We start from the raw sequence: 26162 nt of genomic DNA, 5'->3' as shown, positions 1-26162 counted from the left end.
ATCATGTTGATCAGCACTTCCTGTTTTGTTTCACACTGTGAAATTTAAATGTTACATTAAATATTCTCTGCAGAGTATCTTTTTCAGAAACTTCAATCCTTTATTCAAAAGGATCCCCCATTCCAATTATTTATAGGCTATTTACAGCCTTTAAACTGTCATAGCAATTTAATAAAGAATTAATTTTGTTGCAAATTAAAAGCACAGATTTCTAACTCAATCCTTTTGCAATCTGAGTCTGGATCATTAAATTTTAAGGAGTATATTTACTGTTATAGAAACTAACTACAAGTCACTACACTCTGAAAGAAAGAAATAAATTAATCATAAAATAACAACCTATCACTGTCACGAACTTAAAGCAATATGGCTTCTTTTGAGTATAGTGCTTTAAAAAAACTACATCAACGTGTAATGTACTGAAATCTAGTAGTGTTCAGAGACCTTCTACACTTGTGGTGCTTGGTAACAGAATTAATTCCTTTCAAATAAAATTCTCTTTTCTAAATATGAAATTTCCTTTTGCAAATATGGAAATTAAACTATTAATATTAAACTAATTCATTTAAAACGTGATTGAGAATTTAAAAGAAAACACATTCTTAATAGATACTCTCCAAAATAAACATAACCTGTTTGCAATCCCATTTAAATTATTGCAACTAAACCTAGATAGAAGGCAAAGCTTGTATGAAACAATTTAAGGACATAAAAAAAGCAAATTTACATTTCTCTTGCACTGATCAAGAAATAAAGGGATCTCAGAGCACACCACAGTGGTTGTGCACCAAATTCAAGGGTGGGAGCAGGCAGTAAGAAATAAAAGCGCCAAATTGAAATGTCTTGAAGGCACTTCAATGAGTTAATTTCAAGTGTCACAGAGCAATTTAACCAATTTAATTCCCATATATGTATTCTTTAACTGTTCAAACTTATTAGTGATACTCACTTTAGCTCATACTGTAACATTTGCTTCATGAATTTATCCAGTGATTTATTTTAAATGACAGCCTCCTTGATTTGTTGTTTCAGGAAAACAGAATTCTCTCTGCTTGAAGAACACTACGGCTCTCAAATTCTTCTATTCTTTAAAGTAACTCAGATCAAGCCATCAACACATGTAACAATTTTATCATTCCTCATTTTAGTTTGATAGTATTCTTTTTAAATTTAACAACTGTTTTTCAGAATTAACAGTCAAATTTCTGCCAAACATTTTGATGAATATATTGACAGTTTAGAGGAGTTAAGATTTTTATTTCTTTGATCAAATTTCTTAAGTGCTCAGAAGGGTGATTTTAACAAAGGCAGGAAAAACTCTGGTCCTTATCCAAAGTTCAGTGCCCTTCCTTTAATTATTAGACTATTTCCTTGAACTAGAGTGGGCCAGTTCTGCACTTCGTGTGCCAATGTCTCTGAACCACGAAAAGAAACAGTCTGAAATTCAAGAAACGTGCACATAGGAAAATTAACTTTCTTTTCCCCCCACTCGTCAAATAACTGCTGATCATCAAACCTATGAACGTTTTGTTTATCTCTTCTGAGGAGGATTGTTTTTGATCAAGTTTCCAAAGCAAGAGGAAATTTCCCACTGGACACAAATATTTTATGGATTGAATCATAGCTGTTGGAATTAGAGTAGGATGATACTGCCTACTTGACAACATATTTTAAAATAAGTGTACTGAAGAAAATAAATTTCCAGTAGCAAAGATCATTCAATTGCCTCAACTTCATAAAGGTAATTCCTTTGATACTCTTCATATAATAATATTTTTCTTCCCTACAGTGTCAATTGTGCCCTTCTTCTAAAATGAAGATGCTATGAATACTGGCATCTGGAATTTCTATATTAGCAAAAACAACAGCTTATAAATGCTGAATTTTAAGCCAAGCATTGAAACTAGTCTTTCTCCAAAAACAACATTCCATCATGTGGTTCAAAGAAAAACCACAATCCTTTTAAGCCTTTAAGTCTATTTTTGGGATTGGGCTCCTATTATCAAATATATGAATTAATACATAAAGAGCTCCAATTTACTTTACAAATAAAATAAACCATTCCTTTGATACTAAGTGTTTCACAATATATTGCTTTTCAGATATTACATGTACTTCAATTTAAAGTATTAACGTTAAATTATGTTAATGACTTAATGGCTGAGCAAGGGTAGGCACAACATTTAAACCATAAAAGAAAGAAGGTACCATATTAAATTCCCAGTCTAGTTAACCATACTTGGGCTTGTAGCAGAACAATCGTGATGAAATTCCTACTTCCAGCACAAGGGAGAACAGAAAATTGATGGAGGGATTTTAGTTGAAAGGAAGTTATTGATTACTGACCTTCGTGTCTAGAATCTGTATATCTGGAGTTTGAGTGTAAAGAAACTCATACAGTTTGTAATGCTGAAATAAACTGGAGAAAAAAAAATCAATGCAAACTCACGCCAAGTTTTTAAAAAGTAAAAGTACAAAGCATCATATTAAAAATATTTTAATTATACCAAAATGTAGCATGAAAACGAAATAATTATTGAACACAGGGAATAAAGCAGATACAACAAAATGAAAGTTACCATAATTATTAACTTAAATAACATGGCCTGAGGCAAGCGATTTTATTTGCTGATCATGTAAATACTAATCTGATAATTAAGGCAGAAAGCTTTTACTCAAAGGATGTGGGGATTACTTGCTAGGCCAGCACTTATCTAGGGTGACATCGTGGCTCAATGGTTAGCATTGCTGCCTCATAGCACCAGGGACCTGGGCTTACCTTCACCCTTGGTGGTTGTGTGGAATTTGTATGTTGTCTCCATGTCTGTTTCTGTTTCTACCAGGTGCTCCAGTTTCCTCCCACAGTCCAAAGATGTGCAAGTTAGCTGGGTTAGCCATGCTGCAATCCCATAGTTCTAGGGGTGTGCAGGCGAGAAGGATTAACCATGGCAAAATGTAGGGTCATTAGGATGCGGTGGCCTGAGTTTGAGTGAGATGCTTTTCAGAGAGTTTGTGCAGACTCAGAACCCCTCAAAATATTATAAGAAGGTCGCCTACACCCTAATCTTTTATTTTAAAGGTCAATGTGAAATGCGCGTTCTAGATATGATGCAACTTGTCAAACTACTCAACGTTAAGCAAACCACAATTTATTCAAACACTAGTTAAAATACAGATGAAAGAAAGAGGAATTTAGAATTTAACTGTTGGAAAACTGAAGCAAATAACAGATACAGTGCCTATTAATAATGATCTGGTCCAATACAGTCATATCCCTTAAACACACCCCTTGGCAAAAAGGTAAATTCAGACACAGATCCTTACAGGCAATTCTCCAATTCAGGAGGAAACTACTTTAAGAGAGATTTCAGACAATGTAGCAGCTAGGAATCATTTTACTGAAGTTCCAACCTTTATGGGACTCAAACAGCTTCTGACTGCTGCACCTAAAAAAAAAGCTTGATCTGAGAGAACTGGGCACTCCCTTTGCATTATTACAACTATTTTAGATGCCTAAAGGCATCGTCTGATTGTTGACTTAGGCTGACTTCTTTAACCACTTCTTCAACTGTGCCTTTACAAACTCTCGTAAAAACGAAAACCAAGGACAAACTAACCTTTTTAACGTGACAGCATTATCACAATGTTTTCATGTATCTGCTACCCTTGCTCTTCTCAATGGAATTGTTTGGATGGTGCTGTCTAAGGAGCTGTGATGAATTTCTGCAGTGCATCTTGTAGGTGGTACACACTGTTGCTACTGAGTGTTGGTAGTGTAAGGAATGTATGTGGAGCGAATAAAGCTGGATGCTTTGTCCTGAATAGTGTCATGTTTCTTGAGTTTTGTTGAAACTGCACTCATCTAGGCAAATGGAGATTATTCCACGAAATTCCTGACTTATGCCTTGCAGATAGTGGATGGTTCTTGGGAGTCAGGAGGAAAGCAACCTGCTTAAAGATTCCTAGCTTCTGTCCTGCTCTTACAGCCACAATAAATATGACTAGTCCAGTTTCATATCCGGTCAATGGTAAGCCCCAAGATAGTGATGCTGATACTTGGGGTTTCAGAGATGATAATGCCATAGAATGTCAAGGGTAATTGTTAAAGAGTCTATCATTGCTTGGCATTTGTATGGCATGAATGTTACATGCCACTTTTCAGCCCAAGTCTGGATACTGTCTAGGTCTTGTTGCATTTGGACATGGACTCCTTCCATTCAGTTGAATTTTTAAGATTAATAAGGTTACAGGCTCACTACCTACTCAGTGCTTGGTTGGCAGGGTTCGAACAGATGTGCAGTGAGACCCAGAAGTTGATCCCAACACAACTAAATTGGGCTGGGCAGAGGTGTACACAGCGTTCCCCATCCCCAATCAATAATCTTTGCTAGAAACACATTTGTAAGATGAGGTATGAATAGAAATGAATGGATGTGATGCCTTTGTAATTACACTGCTTGGCAACACAGTGGAGTTGTACATGAAGACAGAATACATTTGTGGGTGATTGAAGATCTACAAACACACAGTAATTTTAAATGATTACGATCAGTCGTCAACCAATTTATTTTCCCCAGAACAGAGATTTCTGAAAACTCTGTTGTCCCTCCGATTTTCCTTCAGCTAATTGACCTCTTCAATTATTAACGGTATCTGCATTCTTTATTCACTAACTTCCCTCTTAAGTGTATATAATTTCCAATTCTCCTGCCAAATAGTCAAATGCCATGGCGAGAGTGTAAAGGAGCCAAGGTGCAAACATTTTCAGAGAAGGTTAAAACAGGGGAAGAAGATCAGTAGAAAAAAAAATAAAGAAATGTCACACATCAGTGCAATCTTGAAAATGAAACATGTATAAACAAAAATGTGTGGGGTAAGAAGGATGTAAACAGGCAGATAACTTGTAAAGAAAAATCTGAATATTAGTCAGTTTTAAAGTTTTCAGGTTCATTGTTTGAAGAGTAGCTCACTAAATAATATTGAGTAGTATTAAATATAAGGATTTGGGATCGAGTTGGACAAGTAAAAAGAGATGTAATGGCAACCACTATGGCAACTGCTTCTGAAGAACACATTCAAAAATTTTAAAAATCATTATCACCTGGTTTTGATGAAGAGTTGAAACATTAACTCTGCGTTCTCCCCACAGATGCCACTAGATCTGCTGAATTTCTCCAGCAATTTCTGTTTTATTAAAACTTAAGTAGGTCAGTCTTTCTGGAATCATGATTTTAAAGCGGTAAGTGTCAGAGAACAAGTCTTCAAGGCCTCGTGGAGTTTTAATTGATATTTGTTTACATTGTGGGTGCTCGACAGGAGAGAGAAAACATTAAAACACATTAGTTTGCTTTTGGATTCAGAATAATCAAATAGAAAGATGTGGAGAATGGGAAGATGTTGGGCAGTTGGAAAGAGCTCTGATCGATGTTAGATGTAAGTACAGTTTGTCCCAGAAATGCCAGATTGTTTTGTACAATTAAAGAAACTAGGTACCTCAGTGAAAGAGTTCAGAGTGCGAAACTTCCAGACCAAGTGTATTTGTTTAGAAACCTGCACTGGTTTTCCAAAGTTGATTAAGTCTAAAATTTAAGATTTGTGAGGGTGTCAGAAGGCCTCACAGCTCACAGGACTAGTACTGAGATGAAACATTAAGTCAAATCTAAAAATTTGTTAGAGAATAAATTCACCTGGAGATTTGAGTAACTGCAAAGTGATGGTGTTGAGGGGGAGATGGGATTTTGTTTTTCCTGTAATTTACAACATTTTAAACAGTGTCATATTTTATTTTCACTTCTTTTGTGTGTGTAATTCATTTCTGACTTATTGTTAAATCAAATCTGCAGCCTTGTGTGCTTATATTTCAACAAAAGATTATGACAGTAAAAAAAATCCATCAAGCCACATTTCATTCCAATGAATGAAATTCATAAAATTCACCTTTGACCAATGTCTCAAGTGGTGAAGGAGATTCTGTTGACTTCAACTCAAATCAGTTTTGCCTAGACATTGGTGCACAGGTGATCCCTTTGGAATACAGCATGATTTAGAGAACAATATAGGGCCTGGACAACAAGATGAATTGCTGGAAGATGGAAGAGGAGAGCTCGTACAGGAGGCCAAATATGCCGAGAATTTTCAGGGAGCTATTTTCCTACCTGAATTTCAGCTAGAAATGATGCATGAGTAGTCTACACTTCAGAAAGGATTTCCTCACAAAAGTCTGCCACACCTACAACTTTACAGCATAGCAAATGCAAAGGTGATCATAGCAATAAAATGTCAAGTGTGTGATTCCTTTCCAGGTGTCTTTGGAAAATTCACTGAAAGCTGACTATACCTCATTCTCTCGTTTAGACTGCTGAGTCAAGGCCATGGGCAAATATTGCTGACTCTCTGGAGCACAGATATTGTGTCCCCTTTGAGAAAGGCAGCTTTCATTCTTCTCACATTGTCATTTTGCTCATACCCTCGCTGTGCCTGCCAGTTACAATCCCAGACTACTGTCACGACTGTTAAGCAGGTGGGATCTGAAACCATGCCTTATTGGCCCAGAGCTGCTTCGAGGACGTCCTCCAAATCCAGCTATGGTCTCCTCTACTGAATATCATCAGGCTTTCACCAGTGGTACTGCAGTCAACAGGATGGCATTGTAAAGGACACTTGGACAGGCAAAGAAAAGATGGGCACTAAAGATGATTATCTAATGTCTTTGGAGTGTGGCCATGATTTCATTTATAAATTTCGTTTGGATCTTGGGGCTTTTGTTCTTGTGCTGCACCCGAGGACAACCACAGAAAAAAGGCAACATCGATTTTGCCCTATGCTAAAGGGCAAAGAATTTCATGCACTCAGTATCCATATTTAAACCAATGATGCAGTTTTATGTTCAATATCTTGGCAGCAGTTATAATGCCTTCGTTCTGTGGACATGCTTTCTGCTATATGCATTTTAGCCACAAGAAACCAAAAGTAGCTACAGGGTAATGTGGTACATATAAACCACATGACGGATGACTCCACTGTGCAACAAACACACGTGAAATGCATACCTGCATAATGCAGACGATATAGGGGATAAACCACTATTCTTGTTGAACGGCAGTACAGGCTTGAAAAGCAAACAGTCTACGAATCATTTCAACGCCCCCTCCCATTCCTGAGACGACATGTCCATCATGGGCCTCCTGCAGTGCCACAATGATGCCACCCGAAGGTTGCAAGAACAGCAACTCATATTCCGCTTGGGATTCCTGCAGCCCAATGGTATCAATGTGGACTTCACAAGCTTCAAAATCTCCCCTTCCCCCACTGCATCCCAAAACCGGCCCAGTTCTTCCCCTCCCCCCACTGCATCACAAAACCAGCCCAGCTCGACCCCTCCCCCCACTGCATCCCAAAACCAGCCCAGCCTGTCTCCGCTTCCCTAACCTGTTCTTCCTCTCACCCATCCCTTCCTCCCACCTCATCCCACCTCCTTAACCTGTCCGTCTTCCCTGGACTGACCTATCCCCTCCCCACCTCCTCACCTATACTCTCCTCTCTACCTATCTTCTTTTCTCTCCATCTTCGGTCCGCCTCCCCCTCTCTCCCTAATTATTCCAGTTCCCTCTCCCCATCCCCCTCTCTGATGAAGGGTCTAGGACGGAACTTCATGTTTTGTGCTCCTGAGATGCTGCTTGGCCTGCTGTGTTCATCCAGCTCCACACTTTGTTATCTTGGATTCTCCTGTATCTGCAGTTCCCATTATCACTCAGTCTACTCCTGCTCCTATTTTTTATATTTTTGTCACAGCAGCTATAACCTCAATCCCTATTCACAAACAGTGCCACACCATAGCTTTCCTCTGTTCCGAAGCATCACTTCCAAGATGGAAAAGATGGCTTATAAGCTCTGAATAATGCCCGGTGCCAACTTTGTACTGGTCTCTTACATATCCTTTGGCAGTAGAACTTCTGGCAGACTTTGCAATATACCAAATATTTTGTTGTGCATATCTGTAGTACTCTTCTGTTGGCTGCCTCTCTGACATGAACATTTGTGTCCACAGCATTTTTGTGTAACCTTACCCTGTGGCTAGCAAGCCTCAATGCCAGCTTTGTCTCATGGTCTGGTTGCAGATCACTTGTGCCTGATGCCTCACTACCTGCACATCCCAGCACAAAACCATTGTGCACAGCATGTCAACAACCGAACTGATGGTATATCTACCATCGTAGATTTCTTGCTGTTTCTCCAAACTGGTGAACGTGTACTTCTTCACTACCCGAAATTAAAAGAAACAGGGAGAAAATTGTGGAACGGGGCGGGTAGGTAGGAAAATTAAGGAGTGCACCATGACACCACCTACAGGTTGTAATACAATAGTCTGTTTGTCTGATATGGAGCAGGTGCAATATGAGAGAAGGGTTGAGCATGAAGATAATATCATCTTCAGTGGAATAATTCCCCTTCTATTAGTCACGAACTCAGAAACGGACATCCTTTTAATGATGTATATTGTCTTTTCTACAAGCAAACACCAGGGAGGCTGTGGCATAATGGTTATTATGTGATTAGCTGGATTATTCATCCATAATAATGTTCTGGGGAGATGAGTTTGAATCCCATTGGGGCAAATGGTGAAATTTAAAATCAATAAAATCTGGACTGAATAAGCGAGTCTAATAGTAACATAGCCATGGTCAATTTTATAGAAAAAGCAATCATCTCACTAAAATTCACTGATAGCTTTAAGAAATCTGCCACCTGGCCTAATGGTGACTCCAGACTCAAAGAAACGTGATCAGCTCTTAACTGCCTTCTAAAATGTCTGAGTAAGTGGCTTGCAAAGGTCTTTTCATCAACACCCAGGGCTTATGTCAAAATTGGGAAAAGTGACTCAGAGATTAGTTGAGCAATAGCATAATCTTATGCAGGCATTCTTACTTAGGAACCATAAAATGATCCTACAACATCATTATCACCATCCCTGGATATGCCTATCTCGTTGACAATACAGAACACTTGAAGTCCATGAACATTTCAATCTTCAACATCAGGGAGCCAGGCACATCAGTGCAACAGGTAAAGCTGACGCATTTGTACCCATCTTTAGCCAGAAGTACTGAATGGATGATCCATCTTGGCTTCCTCCTAAGATCCTCAGCGTCACAGATGCCCGTCGTCAAACAATTCTATTTGGTCTATGTGATATAAAGAATAGGTGAAGCCGCTGGACACTGCAAAGGTTCTTGGCCCTGACAGCCATCAATCAATAATGGTGCTCCAGAAATAAATGCACCCCTAGCCAAGCTATTGCAGTACAGTTACAACATGGGTATCTACTACAAAATGTTTAAAATTTCCCAAGTAGGTCTGATGCGCAAAATGCGGAATGAATCCAACTCGGCCAATTCTACTTGTCTGCTCTAGATAATGAGCAAAATGATGAAAGAAGTAACGGAAGGTATTATGAAGTACAGTGCAAAGGAATAACCCGTTCACTGACACTCGGTTTGGATTTTGCCAATGACACTGTGATCCTGACTTCATTACAAACACAGGCAAAGAAGCTGAACTCTAAAGTGAGGCGAGTGTGACTGCTGTTGACATCAAGACAGGATATGACTGAGTCTGGCATCAAGGAATTCTCAAAGTTAATGGTAATGAGGAAGGAAACTCCAATGATTAGAGGCATTACTTAGTTCAAAGGAAGATGGCTGTGACTGCTGGAGGTCAACAGGCTCATCCTCCTACTGGACATCTCTGCAGCAGTTACATAGAAACATCAAAAGTTGGAGTATGAGTAGGTCCTCAAGTCTGCTCCATCATTCAACAGGATCATGACTGACCATCCAGCTCAGTACCTTGCTCCCACTTTCTCCTCTCAGACCCTATAATCCCTTTGACCCTGAGAACTATAACTCCTCTTTGAAAAAATTCAATATTTTGAATGCCAACCTCTATGGCAGGGAATTCAAAACTCTAGATGAAGAGATTTCTCCTCATCTCACCTCTAAATGACCACCCCCTTTTCTTAGACTGTGACCAGTGGTTCTGGACATCCTGGTCACCAGCAACATTCTTCCTGTGTTTACCATCTAGTCATATTTGAATGTTATAAGTTTCTAGGAAATTCTCCCCCTCGATCTTCTCATCAGACATAGTCCTAACCAATCCAGTCTCTCTCCATCCCAGAAATCAGTCTGGTCAATCTTTGTTTCAATCTCTCCATAGCCAGAACATTCTTCCTCAAATAAAGGGATAAAAAATGCATACAATATTTCAGGTGTGGCCTCACCAATGCCCTACACAAGTCATATCTACAACTCCTCAGATATTGAAGCAGTCCATGTCCATATGTAGAGGGAGATTGAGGCAAGAACAGGCTTGGGCTGATAAGTGGCGTGCAATAAACGGTCCCATACAAGTGCAGTTAACATCTCCAACAAAAGCAATCTAACCATCTGCCCTTGATGTGCAATGGCATTATCATCACTAAATTCCCCACTAGCAATTTCTTGGGGTTTACCATTGATGTGAAACTGACCTAAACCAAATACATAAATATTATAGTTACAAGAGCTGGTCTGCAGCTAGTAACGCAACCTCATCTTCCAAATGTTCCCTATCAACAAGGCAGAAGTCAAGAGTGTGATGGAATATTCTCCACTGGAAACAGATGGTTGTAGTTTCAACAGTCAAGAAGCTCAACATATTCCAGTACAAAACAGCTCATTTGTTTGGCACACCAACTATAATCTACAACACAGACACAATGGCAGCAGTGCGTACCATTACAAAGATTCACTGCTGTAATCCACTACATCTCTTTTGATAGGATCTTCCAAACATACAACCTGTAACACTTCGAAGGAAGCAGCAACTAATTCATGGAAATATCACCACCTGCAAGATCCCCCCCGTCACCATTCTGAATTTGGAACTTTTCCTTCATAGTCACTGGCTCAAAATCCTAGAACTCCTTTCCAAACACCAACGGGATATGTATATATCACAATAATCTGCAGCAAAGCAAGAAGGCAGTTCACCATCACTTCTCTAGAATACTTAGTGACGGACAATAAATACTGGTATAGTTGGCGCCCCACATTGCATTCGGAAATATAAAAGAGCTGTACATGACCACAACAGAAGCTAGCAGATACCTTGGTGTGTGTGCAAATTTGTTTGACTGATGTTGCTGTCACAGTTGAATAGCTGCTAGTGTGCACAACCTAGTGAGATTGGGCGTATGGTATCCTGCAATGCTAAGTGTGCAAAGATGCAATGAAGCTATGAATGTCAGCTATGAGTCATGACTGATAGAGATTGTTAACAGATGATGATGGGGCATGCTGAATTTTTTAAGGCCAATGTTACACTAATAAACAATTGTATTTAAGAATCCATTCACTGGTCTCAACTGTTTGTATGAGGCCACTGAAATTCTTGTAGCCAGCTACTTCACCTAGCTCCTGCCAGTGATTTTCACATTATCCGTCCTCATTGTCTTTTAGCATGTCTTTCAATGAGGGAACAAAATTGATCAAGCAGTGGTGACCTCCTAGGCCCCTCTAGATAAAGGGCATTTCTACTCCTTTTCACCTCCACATACAAATGGCTACAGTGCAGTGATTAAAAAAAACCTGAAATCCACTCTGGCCATCTTGTGCATTCTTCTGTATTTCTCATTACAAATTAAGCTCCGATATCCACAGATCTCCCATATCCGTTCAGTCACAATACTCATCCCCTTTCACAGCAGCAGGGGAGCTTTAACTACTGCTAACAGTCACAACACTACTACTTCTTTTTGAGTGTGCACTCAATAAACAAAGTGGCTAGTACTGGCTGGATACTGAAATTATTTAAAACAGCTGACAGCAGGAATGGACGTGCTGCATATGTTGTAGTTAACAGACACAAATTAATTACACATTCCAATTCCTATGCCCGGGTTCGGAGGCTAAACTAAGGTTGTCACTAACTTCTACTATTGGGCAAGACCACATGAATTACACACTCGTATCATTGAATCTTACTTCAGCAATTGCATAACCCACTCACATTTGAATCGTATGAAGACATTTTCTTATTAAAATTGTTCAAATCCTATACAGAAACCCAATTAGAACTGCAGCTGAAAAGAATCTGGAAAAGCTGCAAGTAAAATACAAAGCACTTTAATGCTTTCTATTGTTCATTATTACATCAATACTGCATAAGCCTCAATAAGATGCTCTAAAGTTAAATAAACCATTAACTTTTAAATTATCACTTTAAATTTCTAAGGCATAAACTGTGAACCCCAGATATCTTGCTTACATATGATCACACAACAATCTGTGCATATAGCTATCTTGTTTCATCTCAAATAATTTCATTTATGTTGTAAATCATGACTCATCCACTAACTGCTATTTCCATCAGATTCCCTTATGCTCTGTTCTTTCTCCCATTCTGTTGTTACTTCATATCTTCCACAGATTACCCAAACACAACTAGCATTTCCTTTTTTTTTCCACGATTTGTTGACCAAGATCTTTCTTCATTTGACAATTTCCAAGCCTCCTGTAATACAACCAATGTATCTAGAGAGGATGCCTAGTATCGGTATCAGAAAAACCAGATTACTTTCTTAATTAACAAACTAGGGATGCCACAGTATGCTCTAAGTGGAATGATCCAGAGCCACAGGCTCCTGCAATCAGAGATAACAAGGTGTAGGGCTGGATGAACACAGCAAACTAAGCAGCATCAGAAGAGCAGGAAAGGTGACATTTCGGGCCTAGACCCTTCTTCACAGTGGTTTGTTAATTACAAGGAAAACTAGCACTGCTTCTGTTTAACAAAAGCGTCCTTGTTCCTCTCACAATAGTGGCATTGTTAGTCTCAGGGTTGGCTCTGTCTTGAAATGAAACTTAGACATCCACCAGCTTTGCTAAAGGTTTGATGAGCTCCATGTTCCCTTCCTTCACAAATAACCATGTTCCTCTATGTCTCTATTCACCTTATAGAAAGTTAAGTACATTGCAAATGAATATCCCTCTCATCTGTGATGGTTTGCCTCAAATCCTGGGCATCTTATGAGGAAAAAGGTAGTCTGCAACGGTATCTCTCAATTCAAGTCTTCACCCACTGACACCTTGCTCAAACCTTTCCGGTCTATTATTTTTGTCAATGTGACAATGGTCAGCGCCCATTCAGCCATTACAGCATTCTGATTTTCAAATATTGTACCCTATGTAATCTCTTTGCTGTGTACATCTTCATTTTGACTCAGTATATGGTCTTTGACCTCACTCACAGTTCACAAGATGGAATCTGCATTCTACAGCAAATTGAATGGTAATTGGAACAACACATTTTTATTTAGATTATTAATCTTGATTTTTTTAATAAACTTATTGAAGACTGGTTGTGGCTTTTCATTTCAATGTCCACCGGAGGGATAGAGTTTTATTCCCTCGTGAACTCACCAAGCACAAAACACAATGTTCTTGTCTCTTGTATCACGTTTGATATGGTTGGCTGACAGCAGCTGTTAATGATCTAATGGATAGTGTTTTTAATGATTGCCAAGGGGACACTAATGGTAGGGTCGGAAGGAGTCTGTAAAATGTTGTGAAAGCCCCTTAGTGGCCAATTAATGGCCACTCCTGACCCAACTGCAACATTTTAGCCAGTGGGAGGAAGGCAGAGATGCCCAGCTGGGGTGAAAAAGCTGTCCATCAACAGGTTTGGTCTCCACGATTTTAAAAAAAACCTTTTGTTAGGCCATCTTTCAATCTTATAATTTCTAGAGTTTCTATCTCTCTCAGCTTCAAAACTCAATGGAGTATCAGAATATTTTATCTCACCTCAGACTTTTAACTATCAAGTGAATTTATTCAACGCAAATAGCTAAAGAAAATGCAATAACATGCAAAATTACTGCATATATTCTGAAGAACTCCTCAAAAATAAAACAGTAAATATCGCCACGTGATGCTGAACATGTTTTTTGTTATATCTTCAAGTAAACAGCTTTTGCTCCGACTTGTTTTTCAAATGTGGAAGTTCAGCAGTTCCATTAAGGTTGAAACTAATTCAAATGATTTAAGTAGTCAATCAAAATACTTTTCCAACAACAATGAATATGACAAACTGTCAATGAGAATTCAAAATAAACACTGCCATTTACATAACTTAGTGAATTACAGAGTCTAATTTGGTTTAAATGTGGTTTAGTGCCTTTCTCTAGTTTATAAATGTGCAGACAACTAATGCAAATCTTCTCAACACTGCATCTAATTAGGATGAGAGTTTGAGTCTGAATGCAGCAGGTAATTAAACTCTGCACTATTGCAAACTAATTAAAGGAACAACTAACAAGCTCACTCAAGGCACAAATGCTTAATTTTCAATTACAATTACCCTGAATATATTCATTGCTTGGTAGGTGCAGGATAAAATCAGGGTTCTAATTAATCCAGCAGAGGGGGTACAGTTTAAGTAGAAGACATATCTCACATTATTGTTCATTTCAGTTACTCAATTTCTAGTCTCAGTCTTTTGGTTTATATGAAGGACAACACCAACATGGAAGTGTACTATGCAGCTCAGTCTAAGTAAATACAATTACGTGACAATCCCTGTGAATACTTCACTCCAAAATTCCCCCACATGTAGCATAAAGTTTAAAAAAATTAAACATTCAACGTATTATGTAACTATCATATTAAAAAAGGTAGGAGAAGAAATGGTGAATGTGCAAAAATGGTTCATAAGGTAAAATCACAACTGATCGGATACAGCCATCAGGACGGACAGTACAGGCGAAGGTTCTTTTCTCCAGATAAACTGTTAGGTGGTTTGGGTGGAGACAAAGGGTCTGTCTCTGTGCTATAAATACTATATAATTCCACAAACCACCAAAACAAACGAAATTGGATAAAACATGCACAACGTATCCTATTTAGTGTTTTTTTTTGGCTGGTGATGTCACTGCACCAACACAGCTTTCTTCGCCAAGATGCATTTGCACATACACGGATGCCATAAGCATTGTTGTGACAAGTAACTCTGGAAATGTGTGGGAAGCTGGGGAAGTGATTGCTGGGCCCCTTGCTGAGACATCTGTCTCATCGATAGCCACAGATAAGGTGCCAGAAGACCGGACATTGGCTAATGTGGTGCCACTATTTAAGAGAGGTGGAAAGGAAAAATGGGAAACTATAGACCGGTGAGCTGGCATCAATTGATACAAATCCCAAGGGACAAGATTGTAAAGGCAAGGACTGATTAGGGCTAGTCAACATGGCTCTGTGTGTGGAAAATCATGTCTCACTAATTTAACCGAGTTTTTTAAAGAAATGACGAAAAGAATCGAAGAAGGCAAAGCTGTGGATGTGATCCATATGGAGTTCAGTAAGGCGTTCAACAAGGTTCCTCATGGTAGAATTGATAGCAAGGTTAGATCACATGGAAAATATGGAAGAACTAGTCATTTGGATACAGAACTGGCCTGATGGTAGGAGACAGAGGGTGGTGGTGGAGGGTTGCTTTTCAGACTGGAAGCTTGTGACCAGCAGTGTGCCCCAACAATCGGTGCTGGATCCACTGCTTGTTGTCATTTATATAAATGATTTGAATGTGAACATAGGAGGTACGGTTCGTAAGTTTACAGATGACACCAAAATTGGATGTATACTGGGCTGCAAAGAAGGTACCTTAGAGTACATGGGACCTTGATCAGATGGTCAATGGGCCAAGGAACGGCAGATGGAGATTAATTTAGATAAATGTGAGGTGTTGCATTTTGAAAAGGCAAATCAGGCAGGACTTTTACTCTTAACAGCAAAGTCCTGGGGAGAGTTGCTGAACAGAGATCTTGGAATGCAGGTTCATAGTTCCATGAAAGTGGAGTTGCAGATAGATAGGATAGTAAAGAAGACGTACGGTATACTTACTTTTATTGACATGTGCATTGAGTATAGGAGTTGGGAGGTCACATTGTGGCTGTATAGGACATTGGTTAGGTCGCTTCTGGAATACTGCATGCAATTCTGGTCTCCCTGCTATAGGGAGGATGTTGTGAAATTTGAAAAGATCCAGAAAAGATTTACAAGGATATTGTCAGGGTTTTGGGTTTGAGCTATGGGAAGAGACTGAATAGAGGGCTATTTTCCTTGGAGCATCCAATGCTAATGGTTGACCTTACAGAAGTTTATAAAATCATGAGGGACATAGATAGGGTGAAGAGACGTCTTTTCTTCTGGGTAACAAAGTTCAAAACTTAGAGAGCTTAGGTTTAAGGTGACAGGAGAAAGATTTCAAAGGGACCTAAGAGGCAACCTTTTCATGCATAGGGTGGTGGGTGTATGGAATAAGCTGCCACAGGAAGTGGTGGGGATTGATACAATTACAACATTTAAAAGGCAACTGGATGGGTTTTGTCTTTTTAACCTCTTTAAACTTGTTTAAAACATTACATTTCTACTCTTGCTCATTCTGACAAAAAAAGTCATTGACATGAAAAGTTAAAACTGTTTCTTTTTCCAGAGATACTGCCAGATCTGAATATTTCCAGCAGTTTTTGCTGTTCGAATTTTTTTCATTTTGTGCTTCTGTATTACAAAAAATGTTTGTCTGTAGTCTGACACTGACAACTACTGCACAGTTTGTACAGTAATCAGCAAAGAGGTACTATACTCATCTGTTGGTGACTAACACAGCGTGTATCATCATAGTGGTTTCTTATTCCAGAAATTCTTCCTACTAAATAAGCAGAATGCAAACTCAGTCATTCATCAGTTATTTGTGAGTGCATGTTCTACTACTTCTATCTAACACAGCAATCTACTGTTAGAACAGCTTTTAAAAATCTGTGCATGGTGATGGACGCCAGTATTGTGCAGTGCACACCAGATTTTCTACACTGCATCAGTGCATAAATGTTTGGATCTATACACACAATAGTAACAATGTACAGAATATTTTGTTAGCAACACTGTGAAAAGAATTCTTTCTTCTGAAGTTGAGTCACTTTGCTAAAGGGAAGAGTGAGGGTCATCATTTATCTAATGTGCTGTCTAACAGCAATGTGATTCTATAGCACAACTGCCTCAACCAGGTCACAATCATTTTAACGGAGAAGGGCCATTACAAAGTCCTAACAACGTTTTCAACCTTCACCGCGGGACAGTGCTATTTGCTGAAATGAGCTACATAATAGCCAAACCAATACTGTGGCAAAAAAACTCACCTCCTGGCTCCCCTAAGACTGTCCAACATCTAAAAGGCACATGTGAGGAGTGCAAAGAAATACTCCCCACTTACCTGCATGGGTGCAATTCCAACAAGACTCAACAAGCTTAAGACTATCCAGGACAAAGCAGCCAGGTTCATTGGCTCTACATCCACAAGCATCCACTCCCTCCACCACCAACTCTCAGTAACAACAATGTGTACTATCTACAAGATGCAGTGCAGAAATTCAAAGATCCTGAGGCAGCATTTTCCAAGACCATGGCCACCTCCAACTAGAAAGACAACAGCAGCCGATACACGGGAACCACCTGCAACTTGCCCTCCAAGCCTCTCACCATCCTGACTTGTAATTATTGCCATTAATATTGCCATTCCTTCACTGTCACTGGGTCAAAATTCTGGAATTCCTCCATAAGGATACCTACAAAACACAAGACGCCACAACATATACTGAATGGAATTAGAAAGACATGATCATAGCTTGAACAAAATGAAAGATTCTTGCTAGGCTACACATAGGACGCCATTGAGTAACTGGCTCCAGCGAGGGTGTGGGAAAGTAAGAGGTCAAAATCATCCCTCCTTCAAACATAAAATGTTTACAAAAGTACAATACTGTGGCTGCTGTAAATCTGGAATTAAAACAAATGCTGGAAACACACTTTGCAGCATCTGCAGAGATAGACAAGGGAGTTGAATTTCCAATACTCTCATTGAAGGTTTTCTTTTCGTGGGGCGGGGGCGGGGGGGGGCGTCGGCGGTTGTGGTTTGAGAACGGCATGCAATTAGGCAGAATGATGGTGTTACCTGTAATTTACCACCTCCTCACCACCAACAGAATTAAGTGCTGGGACAAAAAGCCCATGATTGACATTTCTATCCCACTGCCAGTTGAAGATCTTCAGGGGCCAACTGTGTACAACTTAATGGCCTTGTACCACTACCACTGGAATGAAGTCAGTGTTGTCACATGACGTGCACTGCAGCTAAAGCCGAGGGTTTGGTGCTGGACGGGTCTCCCTTGATCAAAGCTTCTCAGGGTCCAGACATCTAGAAGGTGGTAAGACCCTTGCCCTCATTGCTGACACCCCTCTGCATCACTTCCCCACCCCTGCAACTAACCCTTTCGCCTCCACTATTTCAACATTATTTATCAGCCCCACAATTCTAGCACTCAGGTGCTTATCCTTCTACCAGCAGCAATGACCCTTTCAGTGACAACATACAGCACTAGAGTTGCCAACCACTGGGTGGACAACAATGCTTAGTAGCTGAGACTTCTATGCCCAGGGATTTTAATTCCATAGGAATTCTCCCCGCTGATCTCATCACTGCCAACTTAGCTTATGGTTTAGCAGGTCTTCCTGCAAAGACCTAATGTGGGTCTGTCAACGGCTCTCAAGCTGGCAGGCGGGTCGCCGATGTCAGATGACCCCAAAGTCGGTGGCAGAGTAGGGCTCCCTAGCAGGAGCTTGTCTGCTGCAACTGCTTTTCTTTCTTCTTCTTCTATTTTCTTCTTTTCTTTCAGTTCTTTTTTAAGTTTTTAATTTCTCTCTGCTTACTTTCTGGAGGGAGCTCAGTTATGGAGGTAGCGACAGCAAAAGCAGTGGCAGGAGGCCCAGCCAGTTTTTGCTGGTCGCCATGGGATGGTCAGTATGCCCGGAAGAACTCTGGTGGTCAGAAGTACTGTGGAAGCATCTGGGGCCCTGGAGCAGCATCCAAGCAGGAGTCCTGCAGCCTGTGCTGAGGAGGTTGATGAGTCCAGATGGCAGTCGGCAGCGTGATGGCGCAGGGATCGAAAGATCAAGTCTAGCAGAGGAGAGGGAGGACAGCAGTTAGCAGTGACACAGCAACGCAGGGATTGGAAGATTGAGCACAGCATTGGAGACAGGATGGTAGTCAGTGCTGAGACCACAGTGCAGGGATCAAAAGATCGAGCCCAGCGTAGGAGAGAGACAGGGCAGCAGACAGTGGTGAGACAGCCACGCAGGCATTGAAAAATCGGGGCCAGTGTGGGAGAGAGAGGACAGTGGTCAGCGGCAAAACCGCAGTGCAGTGGCGTGGGGGTCAAGAGATTAAGCCCAGCGTGAGACACAGATCGAGCCATGGTGGGGAAAGCCCTGTGTGGAGGCCCGTGGCTAATAAAAAACTGTAGTTTGGAACCTCTAACTTTATTTCTTATTTACGAATTTGTACAAAAAAGAACTGTAAAAATGAACTTAACTTAATTCTTCAGTTTTCTACTTTTTATCTGAGATTTTGTACCAACCTTGTACCTATGGTGGTGACATGAATGGCACCATTATAAACTTTTCACAATACTCCTGTATCCCTGTATTTCATTACATGTGGCAATAAAATCTAATTCTAATTCATCTCAACATAATTCCTTCCAGTGTCCCTGATCACAGACCTTTTGAGAGAACTGAAATGTAAATCCTGTTTGTCACAGACAGATGCTGTCTGAGTTGCTGCATTTCACGTTTGTTAATAACAATGCACCGTCAGGCCTACATCCAAATGACTGCAGCTGCATTCATCTGCATGCCAATGACATACATTGACAGCTAATTACTCTTTCAATTCTTCAAAGTCTTTGAAATTCTAAATACAGAATAATAGCACTTCTTCATTGTAATTTTTCGATTCAAAATACACAAACGATATGAAAAAGAAATCAGAGCAAACAAGCATTTGAAGGAAATAAAAACCAAAAGAACTGCAGATGCTGTAAATCAGAAGCAAAAATAAAGTTGCTGGAAAAGCTCAGCAGGTCTGGCAGCACCTGTGGAGGAGAAAACAAGAGTTAACATTTCGGGTCTGGTGACTGAGGAAGGGTCACCGGACCCGAAACATTAACTCTGCTTTCTCCTCCACAGATGCTGCCAGACTTGCTGAGCCTTTTTCAGCAACTTTATTTTTGTTCCTAAGCATTTGAAGGAGCAGAATAACAGCCTCAATCTACATGTACAACGCACCTAATTAAAGGGCTTCCTATTCACTCCAGACTTAACTAATGTCAGAATCAAAATCAATCGAGGTGCCTTATCATAGAGGAAGCATACAGCAGTGATACGCCAGCCCCTACATCTTCAGCCCCCTTACCTTCATCCAACACCCAAAGCAAACCTTTTCATATCAGACAGGTGTTCACCTGTACATCCACCCAGTCTACTGCACCCACTGCTTCTAATGCGGCTGCCTCTACATCAGTGAGACCAAGAGTAGACTTGGGGACTGTTTTGTGCAGCATCTGCACTCTGTACATGACAAACGACAACAGCCTCAGCTCACCGACCATTTTAACTCCCTGTCCCATTCCCTGGGTAACATGTCCATTCTGGGCCTCCTCCAGTGTCACAGTGACACCACATGCAAACTGGAGGAGCAACAACTTATATTCTGCCTCGGCAGCCTACAGCCTAATGATCTAAACATAGAATTCACTGGTTTTAAAATCTCCCACCTCGGCCTCATCCCATGTCCAAACCTCCCTCGTATTCCTGACTCCTTGGCCTGACACAACCTGTCCATCTTCTCTCCCACCAACCAATCCCCACCATTGCCTACCTGCACTCACCTATCACCATCCCACCTAGCTTCCCCAGCCGCACTCCTATTTATTTCCCAGCTCACTTCCCCCTCCCCGTTTCTGACGAAGGGTCCCAACCCAAAACTTCACCGTTCTTGCTTCTTTGATGCTGCTTCACCTGCAGTGTTCCTCCAGCCCCACACTGTGTTGTCTCTGACTCCAGCAGCTGCAGTTCTTGCTATCTCCATACAGGCTGTTCAGTACTTGGACCAATTCTGCTACACACAGAGGCCATGACTGAGCTGTTGTACTAACTTCACCCACCTTTCTTGGTTCCATTTACCTTAAAAGCCATGATCTGCAACACTTTATCTCCTTCTGACTTAATATTGAATTCAACAATTTTAGGGCTTGAGGCCATGTCTTTTTTTACCCCACCCCTATAACACCAGAAGGCTCAGAAGGCTAAGGAAGTTTGGCATATCCACATTGACTCTCAGCAATTTTTACAGATGCACCATAAAAAAGCATACTTACTAGATGCCTCAGCCTGTTTTGGCCGCTGCAAGAAATTAGAGTTGTGAACGCAGCCCAGTCCATCATGAAAACCAGCCTTTCATCTACTGACTCAATCTATACTTCCCGCTGCCTCAGAAGAGCAGCCAACATTATCAGAGACCCCTCTACCCTTCTTTCACTCTCTTGCATCGAGCAGAAGATGTAAGCAGATATGAGGTACCAACAGATTCAAGAACATCTTCCCAGCGGTTATCAGACTTTTGACCAGATCTCTCATATATTAAAGCTGATCTTTCCCTGCACCTTCCCTATAGCTATGACACTATATTCCGCATTCTGTTCTTTTACCCTGATGTACTTATGTATGGTAATACATAATACAGGTATGCCTCTATCACGTGCAAAACAATACTTTTCACTGAATCTCAGTACAATAATAAAACAAAATAAAATCAAATCCCTGGATGCATCTCATCAGGTCCCAGTGCCTCATCAACTTTAAATACCAATAGTCTCCTCTTCTGTCACCAGCACCATCTGCCTCCTTAAAGATCCATGCAAATTATTCACTTAATACCACTATAAGTTATAAGTTCCAAATTGGAGTTCGGCCAATTTTGACAGTATTAGGCAAGAACTTTCAAACGTTGTTGGGGGGGTGGGGGGGGCGGGGGGGGGGGGGGGGGGGGGTGGTGGTGGTGGTGGTGATATTTGCAGGTAACGGGATGACAAGAAAACAGGAAGCCTTCACAAATAAGATAACGAGAGTTCAGAGACAGTATGCTCCTGTTAGGGTGAAGGGCAGGGCTAGTCGGTATAGGAAATGCCGGATGACAGAAGATATTGAGGTTTTGGTCAAGAAAAAGAAAGAAACATATGTCAGGTATAGATAGCCGAGATCGGGTGAATCCCTAGAAGAATATAAGGGCAACAAGAGTATACTTAAGAGGGAGATCAAGATGGCATTCAGGGATTTGAGACAGCTTTGGCAAAAAGCTAAGGAGGATCTAAAGGGATTCTCCTAATACAAAAGGATAACTGGTGACAGAATAAGGCCCCTTAGAAATCATCAAGGCTGCCTACATGTGAAACCACAGAAGATGGGGAAGATAATAAACGAGTATTTTACATCAGTGTTTACTGTGGAGAAGGACATAGAAGATACAGAAAGTGGGGAATTAAATAGTGACAGGTAAGGTGCTGGAAGAATGGAGGTTGGCTAACATGGTGCCACTATTTAGGAGACGCGGTAAAGAAAAGCAAGGGAACTACTGACCAACGAGCCTGACATCAGTGGTGGGTTAAGTTGCTGGAGGGAATCCTGAGGGACAGGATTTACATGTACCTGGAAAAGCAAGGACTGATTAGGGATAGTCAACATGGTTTTGTGCTTGGGAAATTGTATCTCACTAACTGAATTGAGTTGTTTAAAGAAGTAACAAAGAGGATTGATGATGGCAAAGTGTTTGACGTGATCTATATAGAGTTCAGCAAGGCATTCGACAAGATTCCACATGGTACACTGGTTAGCAAGGTTAGATCACATGGGATACAGGAAGAACTAGCCATTTGGATACAGAACTGACTAGAAGTAGAAGACAGAGGGTGGTGGTGGAGGTTTGCTTTTCAGACTGAAGGCCTGCGGCCAGCTGTATGCCACAAGGATCGGCGCTGGGTCTACTGCCTTTTGTCGTTTATATAAATGATTTGGTTGTGAACATAGGAGGTATGGTTAGTAAGTTTGCAGATGACACCAAACTTGGAGGAGTAGTGGACAGCAAAGAAGGTTGCCTCAGAGTACAACAGGATCTTGATCAGATGGGCCAATGGGCTGAGAAGTGTCAGGTGAAGTTTATTTTAGATAAATCTGATGTGTTGCATTTTGGAAAGGAAAATCAGGGCAGGACTTGTACACTTAATAGTCAGGTCCTGGGAAGTGGTGTTGAACAAAGAGACCTTGGAGTGCAAGTTCATAGTTCCTTGAAAGCGGAGTCGCAAGTAGATAGGATAGGGAAGGTGGTGTTTGGAACACGTGCCTTTATTGGTCAGTGAATTGAGTATAAGAGTAGGAAGGTCATATTGCGGTGGTACAGAACGTTGGTTAGGTCACTTTTAGAATACTGCATGCAATTCTGGCCTCCCTGCTATAGGAAAGATGTTGTGAAACTCGAAAGGGTTCAGAAAAGATTTACTAAGCCTGGAGCGTTTGAGCCATAGGGAGAGGCTGAATAGGCTGGCCTCTATCCATGGAGCATCAGAGCCTGAACAGTAACCTTATAGAATTATGTAAAAACATGAGGGGCATGGAAAGGGTGAATAATCAACAACTTTTACCCAGGGTAGGGGAGTCCAAAACTAGAGGAACATGCACAGTATTCCTGATTTAGACTTCATTACTCTTACCCTTTCCCTGGCTTCACCTGTTCACTTTCTATTCTCTATGTTCGTGCTACGTGTATCACCAAGAAGTTTGTGAACACTTATGTTCTTGCCTAATATTCTCACAGGGTTCCCATACCCTTGCCATCTTAGTTAAAAATCCTTCAAACAGAACTTACAAAATGGTGCAAGGTACTTAGTCCCACCTCTGTTTGGGGTTTGGAAAATCATTTGCATGAAAAATTAGGGATAAAGTAAAGGGGGGCGGGTGGTGGTGTGTGGAGGGCTCAGTAGAGGTTATTAAAGTTTCCAGAACAAGAAATAGGACAGATAACATGGAAATGGTCAGAAATCTAACTTCAGACACACGGGTGTGTGTGCTTGTGTGCGTGTGCGTGGGTGTTGGGGGGGGGGGGTGGTGGCAGCAGTCAACACAGGACTGAGGCTGTTGCACTTAAATGTACACATGTACGAAACAAGGTACATGAGCTTGTACTACAGATTAAATTGGCAGGTATGATGTTGCGGCTATCACAGAGATATGACTATAAGGAGATCATGGCTCGGAGCTAAATATCCAAGGATACAAGTTCTATCAAGAGGACAGACGATTTGCCGAATTGCCTTGTTAGTAAGAAATTAAATCACTTGGAAAAGGTTGGAAGGGTAGAGTTGAGAACCGATAAGGGAAAAGAAGACCCTGAGTTGTGTACATGCCTCCTTGCAACAGTCAGGATATGGGGAAGAAAATTGAGATTCACTCTCTCTTTGGGATAGTGTAAACTATACAAGAAAATAAATGTGTGAAGCGATTGTAGATTGGCCCTGGCCGAGAACAAAAATTTCTAAAATTAGAAGGGTGGATGCAAGTTAATCAACTGTTACATTATTTTACAAAAACAAACATACAAAGGAATTGTTAAGAATTCTGGTGAAGGGGTATCCCACATTGTAATGCTTTGTCCAGACTGGACAAAGTCTTCAATCTAATATGGTTTGAAGTTTTGGTTGTCTAAATTAAAGATAGAGAAGGAAACCTGCTAATTGTATTTAATTTGCACAGGCGCTGGGTTTTAATTGAAGATTCAACAATAATCCTATGAAATAAGTAGTGCTCTTGTGGCGCAGTGACAGTGTTCCTACCCCTTGCCTGAGAGAACTATTGGGTTCAAGTCCCTCCTGCTCTAGATGTGTGTAATATCTCAGAACATGTTGATTAGAAAACTAGATTAAATGCAAAAAAAAAGTCCTATGGATATTAAAAAAGGATATGGCTATTATAAATAGGAACTTACTGAAATGATGACGATTAGTTTAGGAAGTACATGTTTGATATGTACATTTCTGTTACAAGAAAACTTTTGAAATTGTTTAAAAATACTAAACACAAACTATGGAACTGATTACATGCAGCCTGAATCAAACTACACACCCAAAACTCAGGCAACAAGCTAATCATATAAAGAAAGATAAGTTCGCAAACAAAAAATAAAAATAAAGTACCCAAATGCTTGGAGACCCCCAAGGCCTTCATCACCTGCTTTTCTCGAATAGATCATATGATTTGTAAGTGTTTGGAAACAACTACTGACTAAATTCTGATACACTATCAATAACCATTTGACTATGTGAATTTACAGACACTGCTTTCTGCTGCTCTAAGCAAGATTCAGGCAGCTTAACAACAAATTTGCAGCACCGTTTTGAACTAGAAACAACACTGCAAGACCATTCAACTTAACCAAGAAATCCTCTACTCAATGTAGCGTTGGTGAAATGAGAAAGGCAGTGCCAAGAAATAAACTTATGGATTATGCTGTTATCATAAATCAATGCTCAATTCTGGTTTTCTCCTAAAGCCTGAAATCTTCATAAGTAATATAATAACACTGTATGCAAATGGATATGGTTTAATGTGTTGACTTCAGCTATCTTGTTAGAGAGCAAGTTATATGTAGAACACTTAGGTTGATTCATAAGACCACGGGGAAAACCAGCTTCCCAGTTTTACAGATTGTCAACTCTCTTCTTCTAATTCCGTTCTTGAAGTTAGCTGGCAGCTGCAGTCATGCTAAAATTGTTTCCAAGAAACATGCGCCATAATGTGAATAACTAATTGGGTTGTCTGCCATCATATTGTATCTTGAGAGCTCTGTTGGATTAGTGTGCACGGGTGAAACACAAATGGTCTTGATTAAATGGACCTTCAAGACAATCATTCGGTTGATAAACCTAGAATGCAGGAATAAAGATCTCTTGGATATAATGGCAGAGCTGTGTCACTTCTGAAGCTGTACCCACCCAAGTGACTGCCTTCAAGAAATCTGGGGGGTAGAAAGAAGAAATACAGATGGAAAATTAAAGGGGTAGGCATTCAAAAATCAACACCGAAGGATAATACAGAACTTTATAACATCAATGTCACTCATCACCCCTGATCATTCAACCAACCACGGAAATAGCAGACATCTTAGGCACGAAGGTTCTTGAAAGACATCTT

At 40.5% G+C, this 26162-nt stretch overlaps 1 protein-coding gene across 2 annotated transcripts in view; it reads right to left on the bottom strand.

The window, feature by feature from the left end:
* The window catches only part of cabcoco1 (ciliary associated calcium binding coiled-coil 1), a 70994-nt gene that overhangs the window by 23856 nt on the left and 20976 nt on the right, over positions 1–26162 (bottom strand). For both annotated transcript variants that reach the window (XM_048551381.2, XM_048551382.2), the window contains exon 5: positions 2347–2419. In XM_048551381.2, the coding sequence (XP_048407338.1) occupies positions 2347–2419 (73 nt within the window). The remainder of the gene's footprint in view (positions 1–2346; positions 2420–26162) is intronic.

Source organism: Stegostoma tigrinum, chromosome 20 (genome assembly GCF_030684315.1).
Source record: "Stegostoma tigrinum isolate sSteTig4 chromosome 20, sSteTig4.hap1, whole genome shotgun sequence".
NCBI classification, from domain to species: domain Eukaryota; kingdom Metazoa; phylum Chordata; class Chondrichthyes; order Orectolobiformes; family Stegostomatidae; genus Stegostoma; species Stegostoma tigrinum.
Note: the sequence above shows the minus strand (reverse complement) of the source record. Positions and strands in the feature narration are given on the sequence as shown.